This window comes from Alnus glutinosa, chromosome 7, assembly GCF_958979055.1.
Source record: "Alnus glutinosa chromosome 7, dhAlnGlut1.1, whole genome shotgun sequence".
NCBI classification, from domain to species: domain Eukaryota; kingdom Viridiplantae; phylum Streptophyta; class Magnoliopsida; order Fagales; family Betulaceae; genus Alnus; species Alnus glutinosa.
In genome coordinates this window covers 11,959,696-11,982,789 of record NC_084892.1, presented here as the reverse complement: position 1 = coordinate 11,982,789, position 23,094 = coordinate 11,959,696, and the positions used below count along the sequence as shown (strand labels likewise).

At 37.2% G+C, this 23,094-nt stretch overlaps 2 protein-coding genes across 2 annotated transcripts; one reads left to right on the top strand and one right to left on the bottom strand.

Annotated features, from left to right (window-relative positions):
• Positions 1-8,758: 8,758 nt before the first annotated feature.
• On the top strand, positions 8,759-13,528 carry LOC133872529 (bZIP transcription factor 17-like). Its single transcript, XM_062310056.1, has 2 exons — positions 8,759-10,736; positions 12,726-13,528. Exons 1-2 carry the CDS (start codon positions 8,843-8,845, stop codon positions 13,166-13,168), a joined length of 2,337 nt encoding a protein of 778 aa, XP_062166040.1. The 5' UTR covers positions 8,759-8,842; the 3' UTR covers positions 13,169-13,528.
• Positions 13,529-14,712: 1,184 nt separating this feature from the next.
• On the bottom strand, positions 14,713-17,789 carry LOC133873748 (psbP domain-containing protein 6, chloroplastic). The gene is made up of 3 exons (XM_062311502.1): positions 17,378-17,789; positions 15,678-15,994; positions 14,713-14,980 (listed from the first exon to the last, which is right to left on the bottom strand). Exons 1-3 carry the CDS (start codon positions 17,763-17,765, stop codon positions 14,810-14,812), a joined length of 876 nt encoding a protein of 291 aa, XP_062167486.1. The 5' UTR covers positions 17,766-17,789; the 3' UTR covers positions 14,713-14,809.
• Positions 17,790-23,094: the final 5,305 nt, after the last annotated feature.

The window sequence follows — 23,094 nt, the reverse complement described above, 5'->3', positions numbered from 1 at the left end:
ATAGTATGTGATAGATGGGTTTATATGCATGTGCTTCCAAGCTGGAGATTGGGCCACGTATATATAATCACAGCTATGTAGTACGATTTTATTTGCTTATAAGATGCATGTGTTTACCTTATCAGTTGCAACATATTTTAAGAAAATAAATGGTTTATTGAGAGTAGCTATTATTGTAAACGTTTGGTAAATGAACTAAATGTCGGCCTCAATGCAAAACTTAGTGAGTTATATACTACTGAGACCGTGGACTCACTAATCCACCTATAAGAACATGGCAACCACCATGATTGTGTAGATGTAGATGCTTTGGATGTAGGTGTTGCTGGCGTTGACGAGGACCCCGTAGCTCTGTATTTGGGATATTGCAATTGAAGCACTTCGCGACAATTGTATTTAATGGACTTATGGATAGTCCATCTTTTATATAGACATTTTGTATATTGCACGTGTCGGATGTGACACTTTTGTATAGCCATTATTTTTTGTTATGTAACTATTACATTAATCAGCTTTAATTACATAGATAGTCGAATGTCTCTGATGTTGTAATTACTCTTTTAGTTAATAAATTATGTTTCCACTGCAATGTGTGTTTTCTCTTATGTGTTAGTTACATGTTACGAAATGTGTTTATGTTATGTTGGTTCATGGCTAAATGCCATGCCACTGTGATGATCCGTTTTTTAAAAAACAAATAAATAAATATTGGGTCCACTTACCGCCTGTGTGGGTCTTCACCAGAGCCGTCATTTTCCCCCATCCCCAATGCTGCGCAACCCCTCCCCCCAACGCCTCTCTCTCTCTCTCTCTCAAATCCATCCGGGTGGATCTTCACCGATGCCTTCTCGCTGTTGATGAAGCTTGTCTCCACCAGCGTTCGGAGTTCGCCAATTCTCTCTATCTCTCCAATGGTGGGCAGGCAAGCAAGTCAAACCGCCAACGATGGTGCTCTCTTTGTGACGGCGGTGCTCTGTCTTTGAAGGGAAGCCATATTTAGGGGTAATCTGATTTTAGAGTTCTCGTTGGTATTGATTCCGCTTGTGCTTGGATTATTTTGGTTTCCCTTCTCTAGGCTATTTTGTTTTGGTTTTGTAAAATTTGGTTTTGGTGTATATTCTTGTAGATCTGCTTCGCCAATTTCCCATTGCCGCCACCTCTAACTTCCGATCGCTGCCTTCAACCACTAGAGCCCTCTCCCTCTCTGTTCATTTGTGATGTAGTTATGTTGTTTTTTTTTTTTTTTTTTTTTTTTTTTTTTTTTCCTTGGTATAGGATTTGCAATAGGTTGTGTGTAGTGGGTTCTCGTTTTATTTATTTCATCCTAATTTGACACCCATTTGTGTACTTGCGTTTGATGGGTACGTGGGTTTTGGGAGTTCTGGAATTGTTTTTCTCATCCAAGTTGTTGGTAAGGCAACTCTAGCAAGAATCTCATGCCTATGGTTTTATTGCCGTGCTTACCAGAGGATTTCAGGGGAGAAGCTTGGTAGCGAGAGCAGCTGATCATTTGGGAGGAATTAGTGTGGACATCCCCATCTACTAAGAAATAAACCTCCGAAGTTGCATAGAAGATGTTTGATAAGTTTCTCTCCTTTCACAATTCCTTCCTTGTATAGTTAAAAAAAAAAAAACAAACAAATGATATTTACACAACCTTGTGCCTTGAAAAACTTGTCATTTGCACTCGTAGTGGAACTTGGAAGAGGAACAAATGTTTGAAAAATGCTTACAAGCAAAAGAATGGTGTATTCCCTTAAACTTGCAATGTCATGAGCTTTGATTTGTAGAATAATTGGAAAAAGAGTAGTTCCTAGTGGTGATAAACTAGCATATGTATAGATTTATGCTTACACATGCAACTTAGAGTCACCAATTCAAAGACTTGAAAAGTTCCAAGACATCACCTGTTAACTTTCAAAATAATGTAATTCTTATATATAAAGATAACATTGATTGATTTTTCTACACAGTACAACACCTTAATGCCTATTACAAGCACCAACAAAAATAACATAAACTACAAATTAACTTAAAAACATTGACAAAATTTACCCAACAAGATACAACACCAACAAGAAACTTACCAACAAGCACAAGATCTACCCAACATACTGCAACACCAACTTTAAAGTTTACAACTCATGGCGACAGAAACTGGTTTTTAGTAGGCTTACACGTCTTGCTTTCTTCTATTCTCTTCTCTTTGATCAGAGGCACCTCTACAACATGTCCATGCTCTTTAAACAAAGGGAAAATCTAGCATAAATAAGCATGGCATTAAGGAGATAACATAAAACAATAACAACATAACATTAAAAATAAATAAATAAATAAAAGAAGCTCAAGAAATAGGTTTTGTATATGAATCAATATGCAAGTGTTAACCTCACAATAACCTGAATCAAATAATCAAGTACTTTGAATAGTTCTCCAAGCCAATTTCAGTTCAACCAACAAGTAGGGTGATTTGGACCGAAGAAAATGTAAAAAATCTTGCACAAATCCAAATGAGAAAGCAAACCCATTATCTCTTTCATATTAATCAAGAAAAACAAGTTACAATGCTTTCGAAATCCAGAAAAAATCTTAACTTTTTAATTGATTTATCTCTAGCAAAAGAAAATAAAAACGCTTTACATCTAAAACCAACATTCATTCATTCAAAAAACCTAAAAAGGCTGGCGCGTGCGCGAGAGAGAGAGAGAGAGAGAGAGAGAAAGAGAGAGAGAGTGAAAATGACCTAATTTTCCCTCCCCAACATGTTTTCTAATTCAAAAAAAAAAAAAAAAAAAAAAAAAAGAAAGAGAAAAAGAAAAGAAGGAGTTAAATCTATGTATGCTTGATCTAAGGGAGATGTAAACTGAGTGTAGGTCAACCCTAACCCTATAAAGCCATGTAGGCTTTTTACCTACAAAATCGCAATGTCAAACACACTCTATATAAGTTAATCTTAACCCAATCCATTTAATTAAACGGGTCAAACTCCTTAACCCTAACTCACTAATTTTGTGCTGGATTCATGTCGAGTTCTCGGGTTGTGTAAAAAATTACCAATCTTAGGTGAAACTGACTTTTATAAGTGATTCTAGGGAAACTTAAAATTGACTAGTCCTTTTGAAGTGATAGCCTAAATATAGCTAGCAATTTTCTTGGATTGTCATAAATGATATTAGGGCAACCTAATAGTTTCATGTGGTTCTGGAGCACTGTATGACGTGACCCTAGTAAGGATGTCATGAATTTAAAATAAAGAAACATTGTAACAATCCAGTTCCATATTAAAAAGATAAATAATCTATAATGTTAGTATTTTATATTGGCAACATTCTAATTGACAAAAACACTTTATGTAATGCTTGCTTTTTAACAGGATTATCGGTTCTATTCAGAGTCTTCATGTAATATAGACAGTGTCTCATTTCATGCCATGTGTATGGTCACAAGTTTCTAAGAAGATGTCCATGAATATTCCATGCAATTTCCAAGTCAGAACAGCCGGTTCTTGTGCAACCGTCCGGGCTGGCCTTTGAAGGCTTCTGGACGCCCCCGCAGTGTCTAGAAGCTTCAGCGTTGAAAACGTCTAGACGTCAGGGTAACACCGTCCTGACGCTAGGTCAAGCTTCTCCAATTTCTACATGGAGTTGGATTTCAGTCGACACTGTTTGGGAAGTTTCTGCAACATGTCCGGACGACGTGGCAACACGTCCGGACGATGTCCAGCATTTCAAAATATTCCAGTGTTCCGTTCAAATGCAGAAAGGAGATATAGCGAAGACCGTCCGGACGCTCGGCCAAGCCGTTCGAACATGGATTTGATAAGGATAGAATTGTGCTGTTTCTGAAAGGCAATCGCATAAGACCGTCTGGACGTGGCTAACTTCTGTCCGGATGCTCGACAGCCAGAGTCTGAATCTCAGCAGATTTAGGTTTTCTGTAAGCCTATAAATAGAGGGCTCTAGGCTTGTCAATTGTACAGAATTCGGTATTGAATTCTCTTAGCTTTGAGAGGGTTTTTAGGGAGAATCGAAGATCCGCTAACTTTCAAGCCATTGCTGGTATGTGCTCAACAGTTCGTGTGAAGTCTATCTTAGGGGTCGGCCCTAAGGTAAAGGAATCCATCAAAAACCCCTTCAGGTAGGAGATCTGGTTGGGAAGCATTCACAATAGGCTTCGTGTCAGAGTTAAAGGTATGACTACTGCATAAGGGTATGTGAGTACGAGTGTCTTGTAACTAGCTTTGTTTTTGAATAGTGGAGTTCCTAGGTTTGGCTGCCCCGGAGTGATTTTTCTCTTCACAGAGTTTTCACTTCGTAACAAATATCTTGTCTTATTTAAATTTCGTATTTAAGATATTTTGTTGCACACAAACACACACACTTGGATAAATTAGAAGTCATTATTTTATTTTTCATATAGAGAGTGAGTCGATTATAAATGTTGCATACACAAACAAAGAGAGGAGAGATGTCAGTGAAAAAAAAAAGAGTAACTTGAAATATGATTAAGATTAATAATCATGGGTGTTAGAACAGTTTCTGATACGGTGTTAATGGCACATTCTTCAATGTTCTTCATGCTCCCATGATCACTGCAAAACAACTAAAACTATGAGACCCTTCCAGGAGTCTCGCTTTGATGCCCAAGTCAATCTCCGAGAAAAAAGTATTCTTTATGCATAAAATATTCAGCATGTCGTTTATACATGGGTATGAGCCTATTTATAGGAAAAAATGTGGAGTCAAACCTGAATTAGATTTTCTACTCCCACTTAAACTATGAGTGTTTGGAGTTTGATTTGGTCTGAAGTCTGTATTGGACCCCAATTCAACTTGAAGTATGATTATTCCCAACAATGGGCAATTCCAATTTTACACCATCTGTCTTGCTTTACGTGAAACGTTATGGATCCCATCTTATAAAAGAAAATAGAAAAATAAAAGAAACTGGCAATAACATATCATTTTTATTTTTATTTTTTTAGAAAAAAAAAAAAAAAACCATATCATTCTACTTGAGTCATTTACATTATTATTATGTTTATTGTTTGAAAGTATATAATATAAACGTGTGTATTTAATAATATTCCTTTGATGACTTGGCCTTCTTAAGAGCATAAAAGTAAAATATTGTCAAGTAAGTATCTTTCAGAGAAGATAACATCCCGATTGGCAATGATTACGTACAAATAAAAATTTGTTTCGACAGTAGCGAGAATGTATGTAAACAACATGGCAAAATAAATTAGATTGGCCACAATTGCTTAAAGCATTTAAATATATAAAAGGTTTGTGTTTAATATTATTCCTTTCATGAATTGGCCTTTTAAAGAACATAAACGAATAATTGTTTTGAAAGAATAAAAAGAGAGAACATAGTTGCTTATGATTACATATATAATTTCGAATAGATATTGCACATATAATTGTTGTTGTCTACTATGATCTCTTTTAATATTAATAAGTAGTGTGTTGAAGTACTCACCAAAAGTAACTATACTTTGGTTTTCATTTGACTCAATGATTAGGCAAATTAATACATCATTAAAATAATAATTATCTAATAAAGAGAGGACATAAAATGTTTGTATTTAATAATATTCCTTTGATGAATTGGCCTTTTAAAGAACATAAACGAATAATTATTTCGAAATAATAAAAAGAGAGATCATAGTTGCCTATGATTACATATATGATTTCGAATGGATATTGCACATATAATTGTTGTTGTCTACTATGATCGCTTTTAATATAAATAAGTAGTGTGTTAAAGTACTCTCCAAAAGTAACTATACTTTGGTTTTCATTCGACTCAATGATTAGGCAAATTAATACATGATAAAAATAATAATTATCTTATAAAGAGATGGCATATACGGTTTGTGTTTAATAACATTCCTTTGATGAATTGGCCTTTTGAAAAACATAAACCCAATAATTGTCGCGAAAGAATAAAAAGATAGATCCTAGTTGCCTATGATTATATATTAAGATTTGATTTGACATTCTAGTTGCCAATGATTGTATAAAAATTTGATTTGACAATAAAGAACATCAATTTAAATACGTGGTAAAATAAATTAGATTGACCACCATAGATAAAATTCATTTACTAGATTAATTACATCACTCTGTAATAGCATTCGATTGACAAATGTCACTATATAGTAAATCATAACATTCACTCTACCTTAATTCTTATTACAATACTCTTTCTCTTAACCTTTTGTCTCTTGTCATCAGACAAAAATGAATTAAGATTAAACACTTAAAACAATGATTTGCATAAACTTGTTTTTAGTTCAATGATAAGAATCTGAACTATTGGAATGATTTGCATAAACTTCATTATAGTGTTTGGGCCTCACTATCTCACAATTCTGATGTTACAGTTCTAACTAATTATTAGATCAGTCTTCATTAAAAATAAATAAATTTAATGATTAATTGAGACTGCCACGTCGGCATTATAAGATAGTTGTAAGATAAAAATTTAATATATAGCATTACACATTATAAATTCTTATCATTGAACTAAAAACAAACAATTAGGGGTGTAAACCTGGAGCTGGTTCATGATTATTCTTGATATGTATAGCATTTTATATAGCTTCTGAAAAACCAATTAAAGGAGGAACTTGATTTAAGAAGGTCAGGAAGGACAACAGGATGGAAAAAGAATACATGATTTCCAATTAAAATTAGTCTTAAGGGCCAAAATTTGGATTTCTGTAGCAGATAGACCTCAAGGAATTGGAATTTTAAAACTAAAGCAGCACTATAAATCTACACTTGCTGGTGGTTCACATATCCTACTTTTCAGGGGTATATATCCTAACGCCGCAAACTCAAAACTCAAAAGCAATTCTTATAAGAGTAATGATTCACTACCACCTAAATATACAACTTTTCACCACCTTGTCTATGTGGCAAGGTGGCCCCCTACTAACTTTAGAGTTTTTTTATTTTTAAAAAATAAAATAAAGTGGGGGACCACCTTTCTACATAGACAAGGTGGTAAAAAGTTGTATATTTAGTTGGTAAAGAATCATTTCTCTTCTTATAAACAATTGTTTGCAAGAAATTGAAGATCATATAGATGACACTAATCAAAGACACCCAATAGGTAAACACTGAGACTCTTTTTCAGTTTTTGAACTTTTTCGTTGAAGATACAAAGATTAAGGACATAGTAGTTTATCAAAAAAAAAAATGTATTATAAAGGGTAGGGGTAATTTTTTTAATTTTTTTTAATATATTATAACCTGGAGCCGATTACTCAGTTATAATCGGATTCCTAGAAAATTAATACCCGACTCTGGCTCTGGGTACCAAACCGGTTTTTCGATTATCCGGAGCCAGTTAGTGCCCGACAGTTTATAACCGGTCCGGAATTACACCCCTAAAAACAATGATATAAAGAAAAATAAATTAGAAGCAATTTCTTGGTGGTAAATATAGTATTATAGTTTATGTGATAATTATTCTTAAAAAAATATTTTATGCAAATCATTCCAATAGAATTTTTAAGTATTTAATCTTTATAAATTTATGTCTAATGACAAGAGACAAAAGGTAAAGAGAATGTTATGATTTACTATCTAGTGACATTTGTCAATAGAATGTTATTATGGAATGATGTAATTAATTTAGTAAATGGATTTTATCTTTGATGGCCAATCTAATTTATTTTGCCATGTATTTACATAAATGTTCCTTATTGTCAAATCAAATTTTTATACAATCATTGGCAACTAGAATGTCAAATCAAATCAAATCTTAATATGTAATCATAGGCAACTACGATCTCTCTTTTTATTCTTTCGCGACAATTATTGGGTTTATGTTCTTCAAAAGGCCAATTCATCATAGGAATGTTATTAAACACAAACGTATATGTCCTCTCTTTATAAGATAATTATTATTTTTATCATGTATTAATTTGCCTAATCATTGAGTCGAATGAAAACCAAAATACACTTACTTTTAGAGAGTATTTGAACACAATACTTATTTATATTAAAAGAGATCGTAGTAAACAATAATAATTATATGTTAAATATCCATTCAAAATCATATATAAAATTGTTAAGCTAGTGAAGTAATCAGATTATTAAATAGTAATAATGAACCACTTAGCATGAATATCGTGTTATAAGATTTTGGATAACTAGATCATCAAAACACTGAATAAGAAAAATAATAAATTAAATAAATTAAAAAAGAAAAAGCCAAACCCAAACATACTGACGTGGTAGAGAGGCTCTAATTGAGCAAATACGATGAACGATATACTCTTCAGCTAATTAACTGCGATTCACCACGTGTAAAAAAAAAAAAAAAACATGCGTAACAGAAACGGTACTCACGAAGTTTCCTGAATTCAGTTGGCGCACTACCAAAACTTTTTTAATACGAAAATAAAGCATTAAGAAAGTACACGTGGCACTGAGGTAACTTTTTGCCAACGTGTAACTCTGTAAATAGAAGTCTCAAACTTTCACGCGCCTTCCTGTGGTCCAAACCCGTTAATTATTGTGGCGTGTGCAGGAAGGCGCAATTATTTCTTATTCAAGGATTCCGATTCAAGCCTTTGGGAACCAGTTAGGCTTTACTTTTCGCCACGTGGAGAAAAGGCGGAGACTGAGTTTGGCGCGTGTATTTTCACGCGCAATGTGGAAAGCCTGGGAAAGACTTCGGAGACGACCGGTTAAAAGTAAGTCCCAAATTCTCTCTCCTTTATAAGCCCATAGCCTACGCATTAGTAGACGGTGCGATTAAGTAAAGAGGACCAAAAGAAAGAAGGGTCTCTGGAACCCTCGTTCATCGAAAAACCCTAGCGATGGCTGACGCATTGGTCGCCGAGCAACTTCCTAACAAGAAACCTCACAATTTCTCATCGGAATTCGATTCCCTCCCAATTCCGCCTCTCGATTCCCTTTTCTTCTCTGATAACAACAGCAACAGCAACAATGTTATTGACACCAACAGTATGAGCTCTGAGGCGTACATTGCGGATCTTGGGATGGGGTTCGGGTACGACGAGAGCGCAGATTTCGAGCTTACCTTCGACGACCTCGAAAATCTCTACATCCCCTTCGAAACCGAAGACTTTCTCATCTCCGACGGGCTCGATGCGGTTCAGCCGGGTACGGTCCCGGCTGAACCGGTCCATCTCTCCAATTCGTCGTCGCAGGAATCGGGTGTTTCCGAAGTTTCAAGCCATCGGGCCTCGGAGGTTGCTAAGTTCTTGAATCTCCCGGTGTCCGACTCCGATAGCTACGGCCGCGAGTATTCTCCGCAGATTTCTTCGGAGAATTCGGCCGATCGTGACCAGAATGTCTCTAGGGTTATGAATTTGCCGTCTCCGGAATCGGGTGGTTGCGACCGCGAGTTCTCGGGCGGGTCGGTATCGTCGCAGGGTTCGGGGTACCGTCCGCCATCTCCTGATTCAGCGAATGTGATCGTGGTCGATCAGAAGATTAAGGAGGAGGCAGAGACGGGGTCGAAGAATTCCGTGTCCAAGAGGAAGAAAGAGCAGGATGAAGGGAACACCACGGATTCGAGGACCACGAAGTACCAGAGGTCGTCGGAGAATGCGGCGGTGAGCGATGACGAAGATAAGAGGAAGGCGAGGCTGATGAGGAACCGCGAGAGCGCGCAGCTGTCGAGGCAGAGGAAGAAGCACTACGTGGAGGAGCTGGAGGATAAGGTGAGGGCTATGCATTCCACTATTTCCGACTTGAATAGTAAGATATCGTATATTATGGCCGAGAACGCCACTTTGCGCCAGCAACTGAGTGTGAGTGGCGGTGCCGCTGGTGGCATGTGTGCCCCGCATGCGGGGATGTACCCGCATCCCGCTATGGCGCCCGTGGCTTATCCATGGATGCCGTGTGCACCCTATATGGTAAAACCGCAAGGGTCTCAGGTTCCATTGATACCGATACCCAGACTGAAATCACAGCAGCCTGCATCGGCTCCAAAGGTGAAGAAGTCGGAGAGTAAGAAGGAGGGGAAGACTAAGAAGGTTGCGAGTGTTAGTTTTCTGGGTTTGTTGTTTTTCGTCATGCTTTGTGGTGGGATGGCTCCTTTTTTGAATGTTAGATATGGAGGAATTGGGAACAAAGTTCCTGGGGGATACAGTTATGTTAGTGATAGGTTGTATGGTCAGTACCGTGGTCAGGTTTTGAGTGTTAATGGCTATTCGAATGGATCTGGAGAAAGTGTGGGTGTTGGATTTTCTAGTGGGCAATTTGATATTTCTAACAGGGTACATTATGAGAGAGGTTGCATACGAGGAGAAGAGACAAAATTTGAACGGAAAGATCAAGGATCACAGCCTTTACCGGGTTCAGATGAATTTGTTAATCTAGGAAACGCTAGTGAGCGTCTTGTTGCTTCTTTGTATGTGCCGAGGAATGATAAACTTGTGAAGATTGACGGTAACTTGATAATTCATTCTATTCTGGCCAGTGAGAAAGCTATGGCATCTCAGGCTACTCCTGGAAAGGAAGACAATACAAAAACTGGTTTAGCAATTCCTAGAGATTTGGCTCCGGCATTGGCCATTCCTGATGTTGGAGGGAATAGAGGGAGACATGCTCACTTGTATAGAAATCCCACTGGAGGACAGAAGGCTCTTGCCTCTGGCTCTGCGGATACTTTGAAGGACCATTTGAAGTCGACTGCAGCAGATGGTAAACTGCAACAATGGTTCCGTGAAGGCCTTGCAGGTAATACTTGTGCTCTTAAGTTTTTCCAATTATCCTAGATTCTTTATGTATGTATTTAGGGATCTAGTGCGTGGCTGATATATTGTATGCCTTGAGAATGGTTTCATGACAGAAGTTATAATTAGCTAACAATTCTACAGTGGCTAAAGTCAATTTCTCAGTTATGTCTTGGTCACTGTCTGAGCCAGAGTTTTGATGACATGGCCTCTAAAGAGAAAGTAGGCAGTGTCCATGAATCAAGATTGTTTGAAATGCAGAAACTAACTTAAAATATCTTGGAGAGGAGCATTTGATTCCTTAGTTTTGATAATGCATGCAAGTTATGCCCTTATTTATTTTTATTTTTTTCTCTTTAAAGTATATCTATGCTCTATTTTAGGTAGTTTTGCGACGGATTCGCTTGTTGCCTGTGGAGGTATCTAATTTAATCTTTCAATCTATGAATAGCATTGACGGGCTGGAAATGTGAACATCGGTTTGCCAGCTTAGATGCAAGTCAACTCGTCCACTTTTGTAAAACTACTAACAAAACATATTTTGTCTTGGAATGAAGCGCTTATCTCGCAGTCTTTATGTCGACATATGAAAGACGTCCCGTGCTTGGAGTTCTGAGCTTTACATCTTGAGAGTGTCCTCTTATTTAACTGCAAAGTTGAAATACAATATATTCGAATGCATGAAGTAAAAAATTGATATTCTATAATGTCTAAGGGATGTGTACTCTTAGACATTATAGAATATGATACTTTCTCCTTTTCTCAATTTGAAATGTGCGTGAAATTTCCCTTTTGTTTTTAGATAATTTTATCTATATACAAATTTGAAGAAAATCATGTTGAATCATACTGTAGAATCAACTAGAGAGATAACCCTTGTAGTCATGAGAGGCTGGATTTTGAATGAATTCTTTAAATAGATGTGTACTCTCCTTCCTAGTTTATCAAGGTCCATCATCTATTTAGGTTACTAAATTTCTCTATATTGATGCTCCGGGTTTTGTATGTAATAGCATTTACTCCCTTGTTTTTTGCTTCCCCTTTATGTTCTCATTCTGTTCTGGCATAGTCTGCTGTCCTTTTGAATGCTGGGGACAATTAAAGAGTGACAAGGTATTGTCCTGTCAGGTCTGAATGAAGTCTAGCCTTCATCAACATGCCACTGTTCCTAGACTTGATGGGGTCTTGCTCTAGCATTTTCACTCATAAAAAAGATGTGTTTTTTTATGCCCTGTCATCAAGTTGGAATTATTAAGAATAGGCAGAGACTTTGTACCAGATCAGTAATGGGCTTGGTTTGGGCCACCTATTTGGATGTTCTTATCTACAATGACTCCATATATTGATGGAACTTGTGTTATTGGTTCTGTGTGGCTTCAGTAATTGAGGAAATGGATATGCTCACCTAGTTCAAGTTGCTTTATTCAGATTTTAACAACACAAAGTTATGAGTAATTCAAGGGATATAATGGTGTTTTATCTTTTCGCATCCCTGGCCCCTCTAAAAAATGCAGACCCGTAACCTAATGTAGGGTCAAGATTTTGATCTAGTGACCACCAGATACCAACATTTCATGCGCCTGAATTGAGATACTCTTAACTAGGTGCTGATTCGCTGGCTCCCATGAGAAAGCTCACTTGCATGCGTGATGTTATGCTTGTGGTTTCTCTTCTAACACTGACACAGTAAACAAATGAGCTCTGGCTTGACTTCAGGATTCTGAGTTCTGACTTCCATACAAGATGTTCAGGACAACGAATCTTATTGTTTCTGACTAAATTTGGTCTGTCTCATGCGAATCACTAATTGTTGCAACCCTCTGTTGCAAAATTATTTACCTGGTTATTTTGGTTTTTATTTATGGTGATTTTGCACTGGGTTGATGTACATGCATGTTCTTCTGATTAAAACCGCATTTGGAAAATGGCAGTCTATTGTGCTTGGCACATTGAATACTTGATTAAATACTTATGGTTGTTTTTCCTTTCACAGGGCCAATGTTGAGTTCTGGCATGTGCACCGAGGTGTTCCAGTTTGATGTCTCACCAGCTTCTTCTCCAGGAGCTATAATTCCGGCATCCACAGTGTCGAATGTTGCAGCAGAACACCGTCGGAATGCTTCTCGTCTTAACAAGGGGAAGAATAGAAGGATCCTCCATGGTCTTCCAGCTCCCTTGCCTGGATCTAATTATAACATAACTGAAGAACATGTGCGGAAAAACTCACAGAAGGAAAGCTTTCAAGGTAATAAATCTTCGCCAATAATTGTTTCTGTACTTATTGATCCCAGAGAGGGTGGCGACATTGAAGTTGATGGCATGATCAAACCAAAGTCACTTTCTCGGATATTTGTTGTGGTGCTTTTGGACAGCGTAAAGTATGTGACTTACTCATGTGTGCTTCCGCGGTCTGGTCCTCATCTGGTGACGACTTGAAAGTTGATATTAGGTTTTGGAGATAACGGAATACTAATCCAATCCAACCCCGGCTCCCAGTTTTGTATATAACAGAATAATTATATAAGCATTTTTAGACTCCACATGAACTCTGAATGTCCTCTACTTCGATAACTTAAAACTTGTTAGGTTATACTGTAATGTTGTTGTGCTAAGATGTAGAACATTTTAGTATTAGCCCTTTTTCCCTTTTTTGATGGATCTGTCGCTCATGTTCTCTCTCTAGTGGCCTGAGGTACCACCAGTTTCATCATCTCTACCACAAGAGGGCGAGGAAGTCACAGTGTTGCAGTGATTGCAGCCATTTTACTAAATATATATGGGACTAGTTATTTGGTATTCTTCCGAGAGAATTTTTTTTTTTTTTTTTTTGTTCATTTTTCGTACTAGAGATGTGCAAATTCACCTTTGAGTTTGTGAGATCACACGTGGGTTTTATAGATTTAGTGGTGGGTTTGCAAAAGAGATGTGTAAGAGAATAACACTAAACACATCTCTTCTTACAAAGAAATTGGAGAGTAAAATAAATATATTTGTTGTAGGTGAATGGTGTGGAATCATAGCCTGTCAATCTTGATAGTGTGTTTGGTTTCGGCTTCTAGTGTCAGGAAGAGGGCAATGATTCTTTCTTTTAAAAGAGTATGTTTATTTAGTAAGTTGTACAATTGTCATACAACGTGCTAATGTTGCAGTGAAAATCAGCACGTGAAAAAGAAAATTAAAAAGAATTCGGGGTTGATTTTTCATTTTCATATTACTTGTATGGCAATTTATTAAATAGTATTACTCTTCTTTTAATACTAGTTGGTTTACCTTTGAGAGATGGAAATAAAAGGTTATACGGATTTATTATATTCACTAATTTTATTACGTGAAGGGGGAAAGCAAGATAATCAGTAATCACACCCTCTCAACACCACCTTCTATTGTAAAATAGACTGAAATAGTGTCTCTTGCCGTGATCTCTCTTTTTCTTTGGTTTATTAGACGAGAAAAAAAAGATTGCAAGGGGTTTTTCCACTGTCAAAGTTAGAGATCTAGCAGGGGTTAAGGGGGGGTCTATTTGCCTAGATTGTAGGCGCAAATTGTGCTTCTAGCAATTTTGAATGTTTTACAACTTTTGTATAAATTTAAAATTTTTTTTTTATTTTTTATTTTTTATTTTTTATTTTTTTTATTTTTTATGATCAACTATTAAATTTGTTTTTCTAAGTGTGAGCTCTAAATATCTAATAGTTGATCTTAAAAAAAAAAAAAAAAGTCGTTAAAAGTTGTGCAAGAAGGGAAAAACATTACTCTAAACTGTTACTCCTCCCTACATTTTTATCAATTATTTTCCATAGGCTTTCTTTGGGGAGGATGTATGAAGCCTAGATTAAAGCATTCGAGAATTGGCACAAACTACAACGAGATGATTCCAATGATCTGAAACGAGCATCTATATATAACTCAATCATCCACAAAAACATAATTAAAATGTCTGCTACAGTTATCTCCATTATTAATATATTCAGCTTGGAGACTAACATCGAAGAACCAAAAGAATCTCAATAATGGATGATATGCTTTTCTGGTTCAGTGTACATGTAGAAGTCAAAAAGTAAACAAATTGAGGAAGAGCTACACCTGAAAGGAATCAAGCATGGCTTTCAGGGTTTTCTCAGATGTTTGCCACTGTTTATCATTTGCACTAGCTACAAATAAGACTACGGTATTCCCCTTTGCTGTTGCCTTTGCAAGATTGTGTGAACCCGTCAAAGCAAAAGGAGTCTCGAGCACATATTTGTAATACTGTAAACACAAAGTTTGCGATTATTGCCAACAGATAAACTTTATGTTCACCTTTAACTTCTTTTAAAAGGGAATATATATATATATATATATATATATACACACGAAGAAATGGAATGCAAATATTTATATTCTAAGTGTAGATGTTGTTGGATAAATTAAGATGCAATCCGTGTCAGTTTTCATAAGCTTTAGCTTTTGATATCTCTCATTGTCAACATGCACGGGAGACTACATGTCTAAAGGTCTTGAGTTCGAACTTTGTTTCCGTCGTTTACCTCTCATTTTAATTAAATAATTCACGTATTAGGCCTCACTAATTAAGGATGAGCTTGAACCCACACATGAAGGGGAGTGTGAATAAATTCATCTCTTCTAATTAAGCTTAAACTTTTGGGACAAGCAGTGATTTAACAAGTTCTTCCCAAATATATGTGATATCGAAGTGCAGTGGGCTTCATGCATAAGCAAACTGCTCAGAAATATGAATCTAAAGGAATACTGGGAGTGTTGTTCCACTCAATTGATATAATATTTGCACATCACTTTGCTTTTTTCCACCACAACTATATGGTATATACTGTGTATCCTATTTCTAGTGTAAGCAAAAAGAAAAGGACAAGCACATGAGCCTAAAAGAAAAGGAGAAATTAGACTGTAAATCATTTGGTAAACAGTATGGTAAAAAGAATTGTACCGTCTGATCTCCAAGCTTTTCAACTTGTGTCTCAAGGAGTTCGTCTGGATCATATGTGTTTCCAGTAACAAAAGGGCCAAGAGAAGCAATCAGCTTCTCAGGGCTCCCAATTTCTTCAATCGATGCATTGGGTTTATTGGTCAGGCGTATCAAAGGTGAAGCCACTACCTGGACTTTCCCCTGTTTATCGTCTTCAAATTTCACCTCCACCCAAGGCTCTGCACATTTGGGTTGGCAGTAATTACCAGACAATATGTTTGCTACTCGTGTCTGTTTCCAAGTTGGTGGGATGATGAACTGGTAGGGTTGCACATTTCCTGCAAAGAACTAAATCTCAAGTATCATTAGCATATATAAGAGAAACAAAATAATTGAAAAACTGATATATAATATTGAAGTTCTATAAGATTCTAAAATCTAGTTCATTCTGTTAGCATGAATTGTCTGGTTAGAAATCAATCACGACAGCAGCATTTGATATGCACAGTATAGTATACAACCCCTTCTTACATGATTGAGTATGCATTTGGTCAATATACTTTACTTTTCAACTACTAACTAGCAGACCCATGGGGTTGGCTCCGGAAGAAAGGTCTTGGTCTTGGTTTTGGTCTTGGTGACACCTCCATCAGGAAAAGTTCAAATTCTCTTAAGTGCAAACAATTCCTTGAGCCGCGTTTGCCAACAAGGTGAGAGTCTTGCCTAATCTGTGAGAATGGGGAGTTTTGCATAGGTCCAGAGTTTGCCCGACAGGAATGAGTACATGAAGTGGCTTTGCCTTTGAAGGGTTTCCAGTCATATAAAAAAAAAAAATAAATAAAAAAAAAAAAAAAAGAGTACTAACTAGCAATAATTCCGTCAGTTGATTTTTTTTTTAATAAATAAAAATTTTATGAACACCCAAACACATTACAAACTATTGAGCAAACGCTGAACAAGAAAGATCCTGCCAGCAGGATCAACAAACAAAAATCAAACACTAGCCAACACAAAAACACTCAAGCAATACATCCAACAACACCTCAACACTTTCTAAAACAGACACCAAACACCCCAAAACAAAAGTTTCCACCTACTGCAGAAAACAACCCTTAGACCAAAATGTCTTCCTTAAGACTCCAGTTCCGGAAAAGGTCTGTATTCTCTTGGCTTCTCTTGATTCTACCCCTTCCCAGCACTCTAGTACGAAGTTCCCACGGGATTTTCTGAAAAATCTGTTCCTCTGTTTTCGGATGAATCGTTATTCAGTTGATGGTTGTGACAACAACATTGTGCAGTCGCCTTAATAACGCCATCTCAATGCAATTTTTCTTTCTTTCCTTCTTTTCAATCCACATTCGAAATTTCAGCTCCCCCAAAGCTCTCATGGATTCACTTAACTTCCTATTCCTAACATTTTATAGTAATTTATTCTATGGACATCCAGAGTATGCTGAATCCATTTATTTGTTTCTTCATCTCCCATCCTCCCCCTTTTGTTTCTTTTGGGTGGGAAACAAGAAACACCGCTCATTGAATTTCTTATTGAAGATTACGCCGCAGACAAAGAGACCCACAAATTAGCTCACCAGAGAGGATCATACACCATATTTTTACAGCAATGCAACCTCCAAACCCTCATTTTCAAATAAATAAGCACATATTAAGGGCATCATGAGAAGATAAATTACAAAAGAAAGAAAGAATGAATGAATGTGTACCTGCGCGAAGAGCAGGGGTGTCTTTGGGAGAGGCTTTGAAGAAGACGAAGGAAGGGTCGGAAGGGGAAGGCGGGAGGTAGACCCCAACCTCGATCTCTTTAGCCGCTGAAGAAGGACGTGGGTGCTTCAACTCAAGAAGAGGAAGCAGAGAAAGACCTTTCAAGAATTCTCGTCTGAGAGAGAGTTGGTTACGCTTCTGAGCGAATGGGGCTGGGGCTGGGGCTGGGGCTGGGGATTTGGCCGTTACTTTGAGAGGGGAGTTTGAAGTTGAGCAAATGGGGAAAGCTGCCATTGTTTGTAGAGAGGGAGTTTTGGGAGAGACGCAGAGATTCGAAGGGAGTGATGGGTTTGGCTCACTCAGTCTTATGATCTTATCCAGTTGCATCATCGAGTGGAAGCCTATGCTATTACTTCAAAAACATCAAAAAGGCTGTTGTAAATGTGATAAGCCAACAAATATGTTCCATCAAAACAATTGAGAATAACCTCTATGGGCTTTTGGCACAAATTCATACTTTCGTGCCCTCCAATTAGAGGGTGACAAGTTAGCTTGGAGTGACTTAAGAAAAATAAACAAAAACACTAGATTATTGCAAATTCGAAGATGTACTTGATATTTAGAGTCAATATCTATGCAACGGAACACATATAGACATAAACTGAATAGCGGAAAGCACATTTAAAACATCAACAGTTAATCACACAAAAGAACCATTACAATAGCCTACATGTTTAAGGCTTCAACATAAGTTATCAATTACATACCAAAATGATGGCTCTATAAATACACGTGTCGCAAGCGACACAAGCCATATACAAAAGACTACAAAATAATGAACAACCCAAGGTCCAACAAATACAACCGTCGCGATGAGCTTCAGTTGTAATATCCCAAGTACTGTACTACAGAATCATCCTCTACATCCGCGGAACCTGCAGGCAAAGGAATATCATCTATATAGTTGTGGTGTTAGCCACATCTATATGGTTGTGGTTTACAAGTGAAGATATGAGTTCACCACCTCAGCAATATAAAACTCACTAAGTTTTCGCATAGAACCGACTTTTCATTTTATCATTCGTTTACAATAACAGTTACCATTTTTAGTCATGAAGATACGTCCCTTGAAAACATATTGTAGCTAATAGGGTAAATACCGATATTTCAGAAACATGTAAAAGTATACTATGCAGCTGTGACCGTATATATGCATTTCAATCTACCGCTTGGAATTGCATATATACAAGCCTATCTACAACATATTACATTTATACCAAGTGGCCCAGCTATGCAAGTATACAAGCTTTCCAAACTTTAGGAAATACCAGCATACAGGCACATTTGAGCAGAAAACATATGGCATCAAACATAACTACACAAAGATACATGCATTTCCAAATTCTAGGAAACACAAGTATCTAAGCGCAATCAAGCTTGGTACCTTTAAAACATCTATGCAAACTAGCCGTAAACATATATATATATATATATATATATGTGTGTGTGTGTGTGTGTGTGTGTGTGTGTGTGTGTACTGTCACATTTGACCTCATAGGCATATCGATACGTCTAACATGAAAACTCATCAATGCAATCTAGCCGAATAGAAATATACATATGCTCTTTCCCATTAAGACTCATATGCATATTAATACGTCTAGCCATGAAAACATCTCAACTCATCATATAAAACAATGCTATGCATGCTCATGTAAAAACACAATCGCTAATGGGAGCACCGGCCCAATTGTCTATTATAACAACGCCATGCCAAAGGAACGCAGGCCCAAAGGTCTTAATCAATACAACGTTGTGCCAAAGAGAACGCCGGCCCAAAGGTCTTCAACAACACAATGCCAAAGGGAACGCAGGCTCAGAAGCCTTCCACAACACAATGCCAAAGGGAATACCAGCCCAGTGTTCTTTTACCACACAATGCCAAAGGGAACACCGGCCTAGTGGTCTTTACAACACAATGCCAAAGGGAACCTTAGCCGAGTGGTCTTTTATAATACAATGTCAAAGGGAACACCAGCCCAATGGTCTTTCGCAACAAAATGCCATAGGGATCACCAGCCCAGTGGTCTTTTATCATGTTTACAACATCGAGGGCTTGCGCTCACGGACTTGTCCGTTGGTGTGACGCTGGAGACTTGCTCGATTATTATAGTGTCTTATGCATTTCACACATATTCATGATTGTGCTACATGCTCAAATCAATATACCTTTACTTTTATGTTCATGCTTTTAACACATAATTTTCTTATAAAACACAAATATTTCAACGGGTCATTTTTGTCATCACAAATCACACAGTTTATATCTCAAATACAGTTTACAATAAAACTCGATTGAAATATATATATATATATATATATATATATATATATATATATATATATATATATATATATATATATCAATTCACATTTGTCATTTAAAACACATAAAACTTTGTCAAAGCACACTTCAAATTTGACGTCCCACATCACCTGGGAATGAAGATGTGCTTATATGTATAAATGCATCATTTATAACACAATGCGTTTTAAAGCCGTGATGATCATGAACCTATCAGAACTTCGCAGTTAAGCGTGCTTCTGCGAGAGCAATCCCAGAATGGGTGACCTCCTGGGAAGTCTGGTTTGGGGTGCCAAAAACGGACAATATTGTGTCATTGGGAGTGGGTCGTTACAAATGGTATCAGAGCCATTGCCCAGCCTGAGATGATGGGAGCGTGCACAAGCCCAATGAGGGACGCCAGTGTGGACGCTGGGTCCAAAGAGGGGGTGATTGTGACGTCCCACATCGCCTGTGAATGAGGATATGCTTATATGTATAAATGCACTCTTTATGACACAACGTTTTTTAAAGCCGTGATGGTCATGAACCTATCAGAACTCTGCAGTTAAGCGTGCTTCTACGAGAGCAATCCCAGGATGGGTGACCTCTTGGGAAGTCTGGTTTGGGGAGCCAAAAGCGGACAATATTGTGTCATTGGGGGTGAGTCGTTACATCAAAACATGCCTTCATATTCATATCACAACATAATTGAAAGTAATTAAAATACTCAAACACACATACTCAATATGTTGTTGGTTCGCATCAAACAAGCATATCATTTAGCATTTCCATAAAATACTTAAAACATAGTGTGTTTTTCTCAGTGAGTAGAATACTCACCTTGGTTGCATGGATAATAAGCTCAACTTATGGTTTCTTAGGCAATGACTTGTGATGGAGATCAAGGCACCGCTTCGAAGGATCTCGTTCAAGTACCAATTGGGCCGGTTACGAGAGCACGAGCAAAGAAGTTCAAGGATGTGCTCAACGGACTCATCCAAGAGTTATGGGCTCAAGCAAATTCGGGGAGGCCCATTGAGCATGATCCACGTGGGCAACAAAGAATTGTCACCTTGATTCAAGTTCTAGAAGGATCCGGTCAAGGCTAAGAACTGCTGAGATTGTTCGTTAATTTAGAAGGATCGGATTGCATGACTTATTTTCTTTACCTACCTAAGATCTTTATTTATTTTCTTTCCTTGCTAGGAATTGATTTGTTTACTTTTTAGGATTAGAACTACTTTCTCCGCAAGTAATTTTCTTGTATAAATAGGTGTACCTACCATGTAATCGAAGAGACATTGATGATAGATAAAACTTGTGAGGTTTTATTCTCTTTGGTTCTTTGAAGAACTACTCGAACTTATCGGGATTTCCCGTGGCGTTCATCTCGACTTATCAAACGGAATTTCCACCACCGTTTGTGGCGTCTTCCTTATACCGAGGTTCTTGTTTGTCATAAACAACGGGTCGAGGTTTTTCCATTCGAATCTGTCCTTAGAACGGTCTTGGGTTCCCTTTCGTTGTTGGGTCTCGTTATTCTTGACGGGGTTCACATCAACTTGCAATGCACAACTGAAAATTAACACATTGCACGATACTTTATCAATTTCTAACACTAGATTCTCATTTAGCTCTTAAATTGCTCAAGAGCTAAACTCATGTAAAACCCATAGAATTTCTAGGGTTCCAATCAACAACCCAACAACATAAATCACTAACCCATAAGATTTACTTAGGGTTAGACACTTAAAATCGCAACGTAAACAAATACCTAAAAAGCTAAGGTTTTGGAAACTTACCAAAATTCACCTAAACGCAACCCGGAGCTTGGGAAACTTTTAGGAATCTCAAAAATGTGCAAAACCTAAATAATATTGGAAGATTAAACTCAATCTTCCAAGAATCAACCCAAAATCTCAAAAGACAAGGGTTTACAAAATTATCTCAAACAAATCAGTCAAAACATAGATCGGGCTTCGTAGATTACGTTTCCAAAGTTAGATTTGAGGTTGGAGGCTTATATCTTAGTAGATCAAGGGTTTTAGATGAAAACCCTAAGGAAATGGTGTGGGAAGGAGAAAAGAACCAGAAGAAATGAGCCAAAAAGACTCATTTTTCGGTTTTATATCGCGCAGTATTCGGAAACAGTATCCGAACACAGCCACCAGAATGTCCATTTGGACATTCAGCTTCTCTCGTCTGGATTCCGTTCTCCGCCCGTTCGGACACGACTTCTTGAAACTCGATTTTCATGGTGTTTTCTTGCCATTTTGCTAACTCTAATTATTTATTTCATCCAATTTATATTTTAAACATATAATTAATATCTTGGATATTACACTTGTGGCTTTAGGTTTATTTCACCAAAAAAAAAAAAAAAAAACTTTTTGTTGCCGTTTCAGCTTGAGTCATCGCACCGCCCACCCCGAGCCACATAACCACCACCTAGCCTCAACCACGCTGCCACCGCCTAGCCCGGACCAACACCACATAACGTTGCTGCTCTGATGGTACAACCGCTGCTCCTCCACCGATAAGTTCTTAAAATATGGTTTATGATTTAATGTACCAATCGATTTTTAACATTTTTCGAAGGATGGTGAGTTGAAGTCCATATTCTTTGTATATCACTTGCCATTACTTGCGAGTAGCACACTTCCTGCCTAAATTAATGGATGTAATTTTTTTAAAAAAATAAAAATAATAAAAATTGAGGAATGATCCTCCCTTCCTACGCTAAGGAGCTTTGCGAAGTCCTCACTCTCTCTCTCTCTCTCATAAAAATTGAGGAATGATCCTCCCTTCCTACGCTCAGGAGCTCTGCGAAGTCCTCTCTCTCTCTCTCTCTCTCTCTCTCTCTCTCTCTCAAACACCTTAAGTTTGGATTTTATATTCTTTGTTTATGCATTTGCCAATATTTCTTAAGAAAAACATATTCTATCGCAATTAGAGATTTCAGTAGTTATAATTGAAGAGTGTTTTTATCCTCTTGCAGGATCGCTACAATGAGTACTAATAATAAAGAACTTGAGATAATCTCATTGTGAGATGAGATTATTGAAGATGGACATGCTGTCAATGTAATGGTAGAAGATCAAAGTGATTTGAAGCAACCAACAAACCGCTTTTCTTCGTATAATGGTACTATGGAACCATGACTTAAACACTTAGTATGAAATTTGATGAATTAGAAAATGCTCATGCATGCTATAATGCTTATGCAAAGCGAACGGGTTTTAGCATTCAAAAAAGTCTTTCTTGACTATCGAAGGATAAGTCATTAATTGTGATAGAATATGTTTGTTCAAGGGAAGGATTTCATGATAAAAGTTGTCAAAAGAAAATCTATACAAATTCGGAGCCTACAGG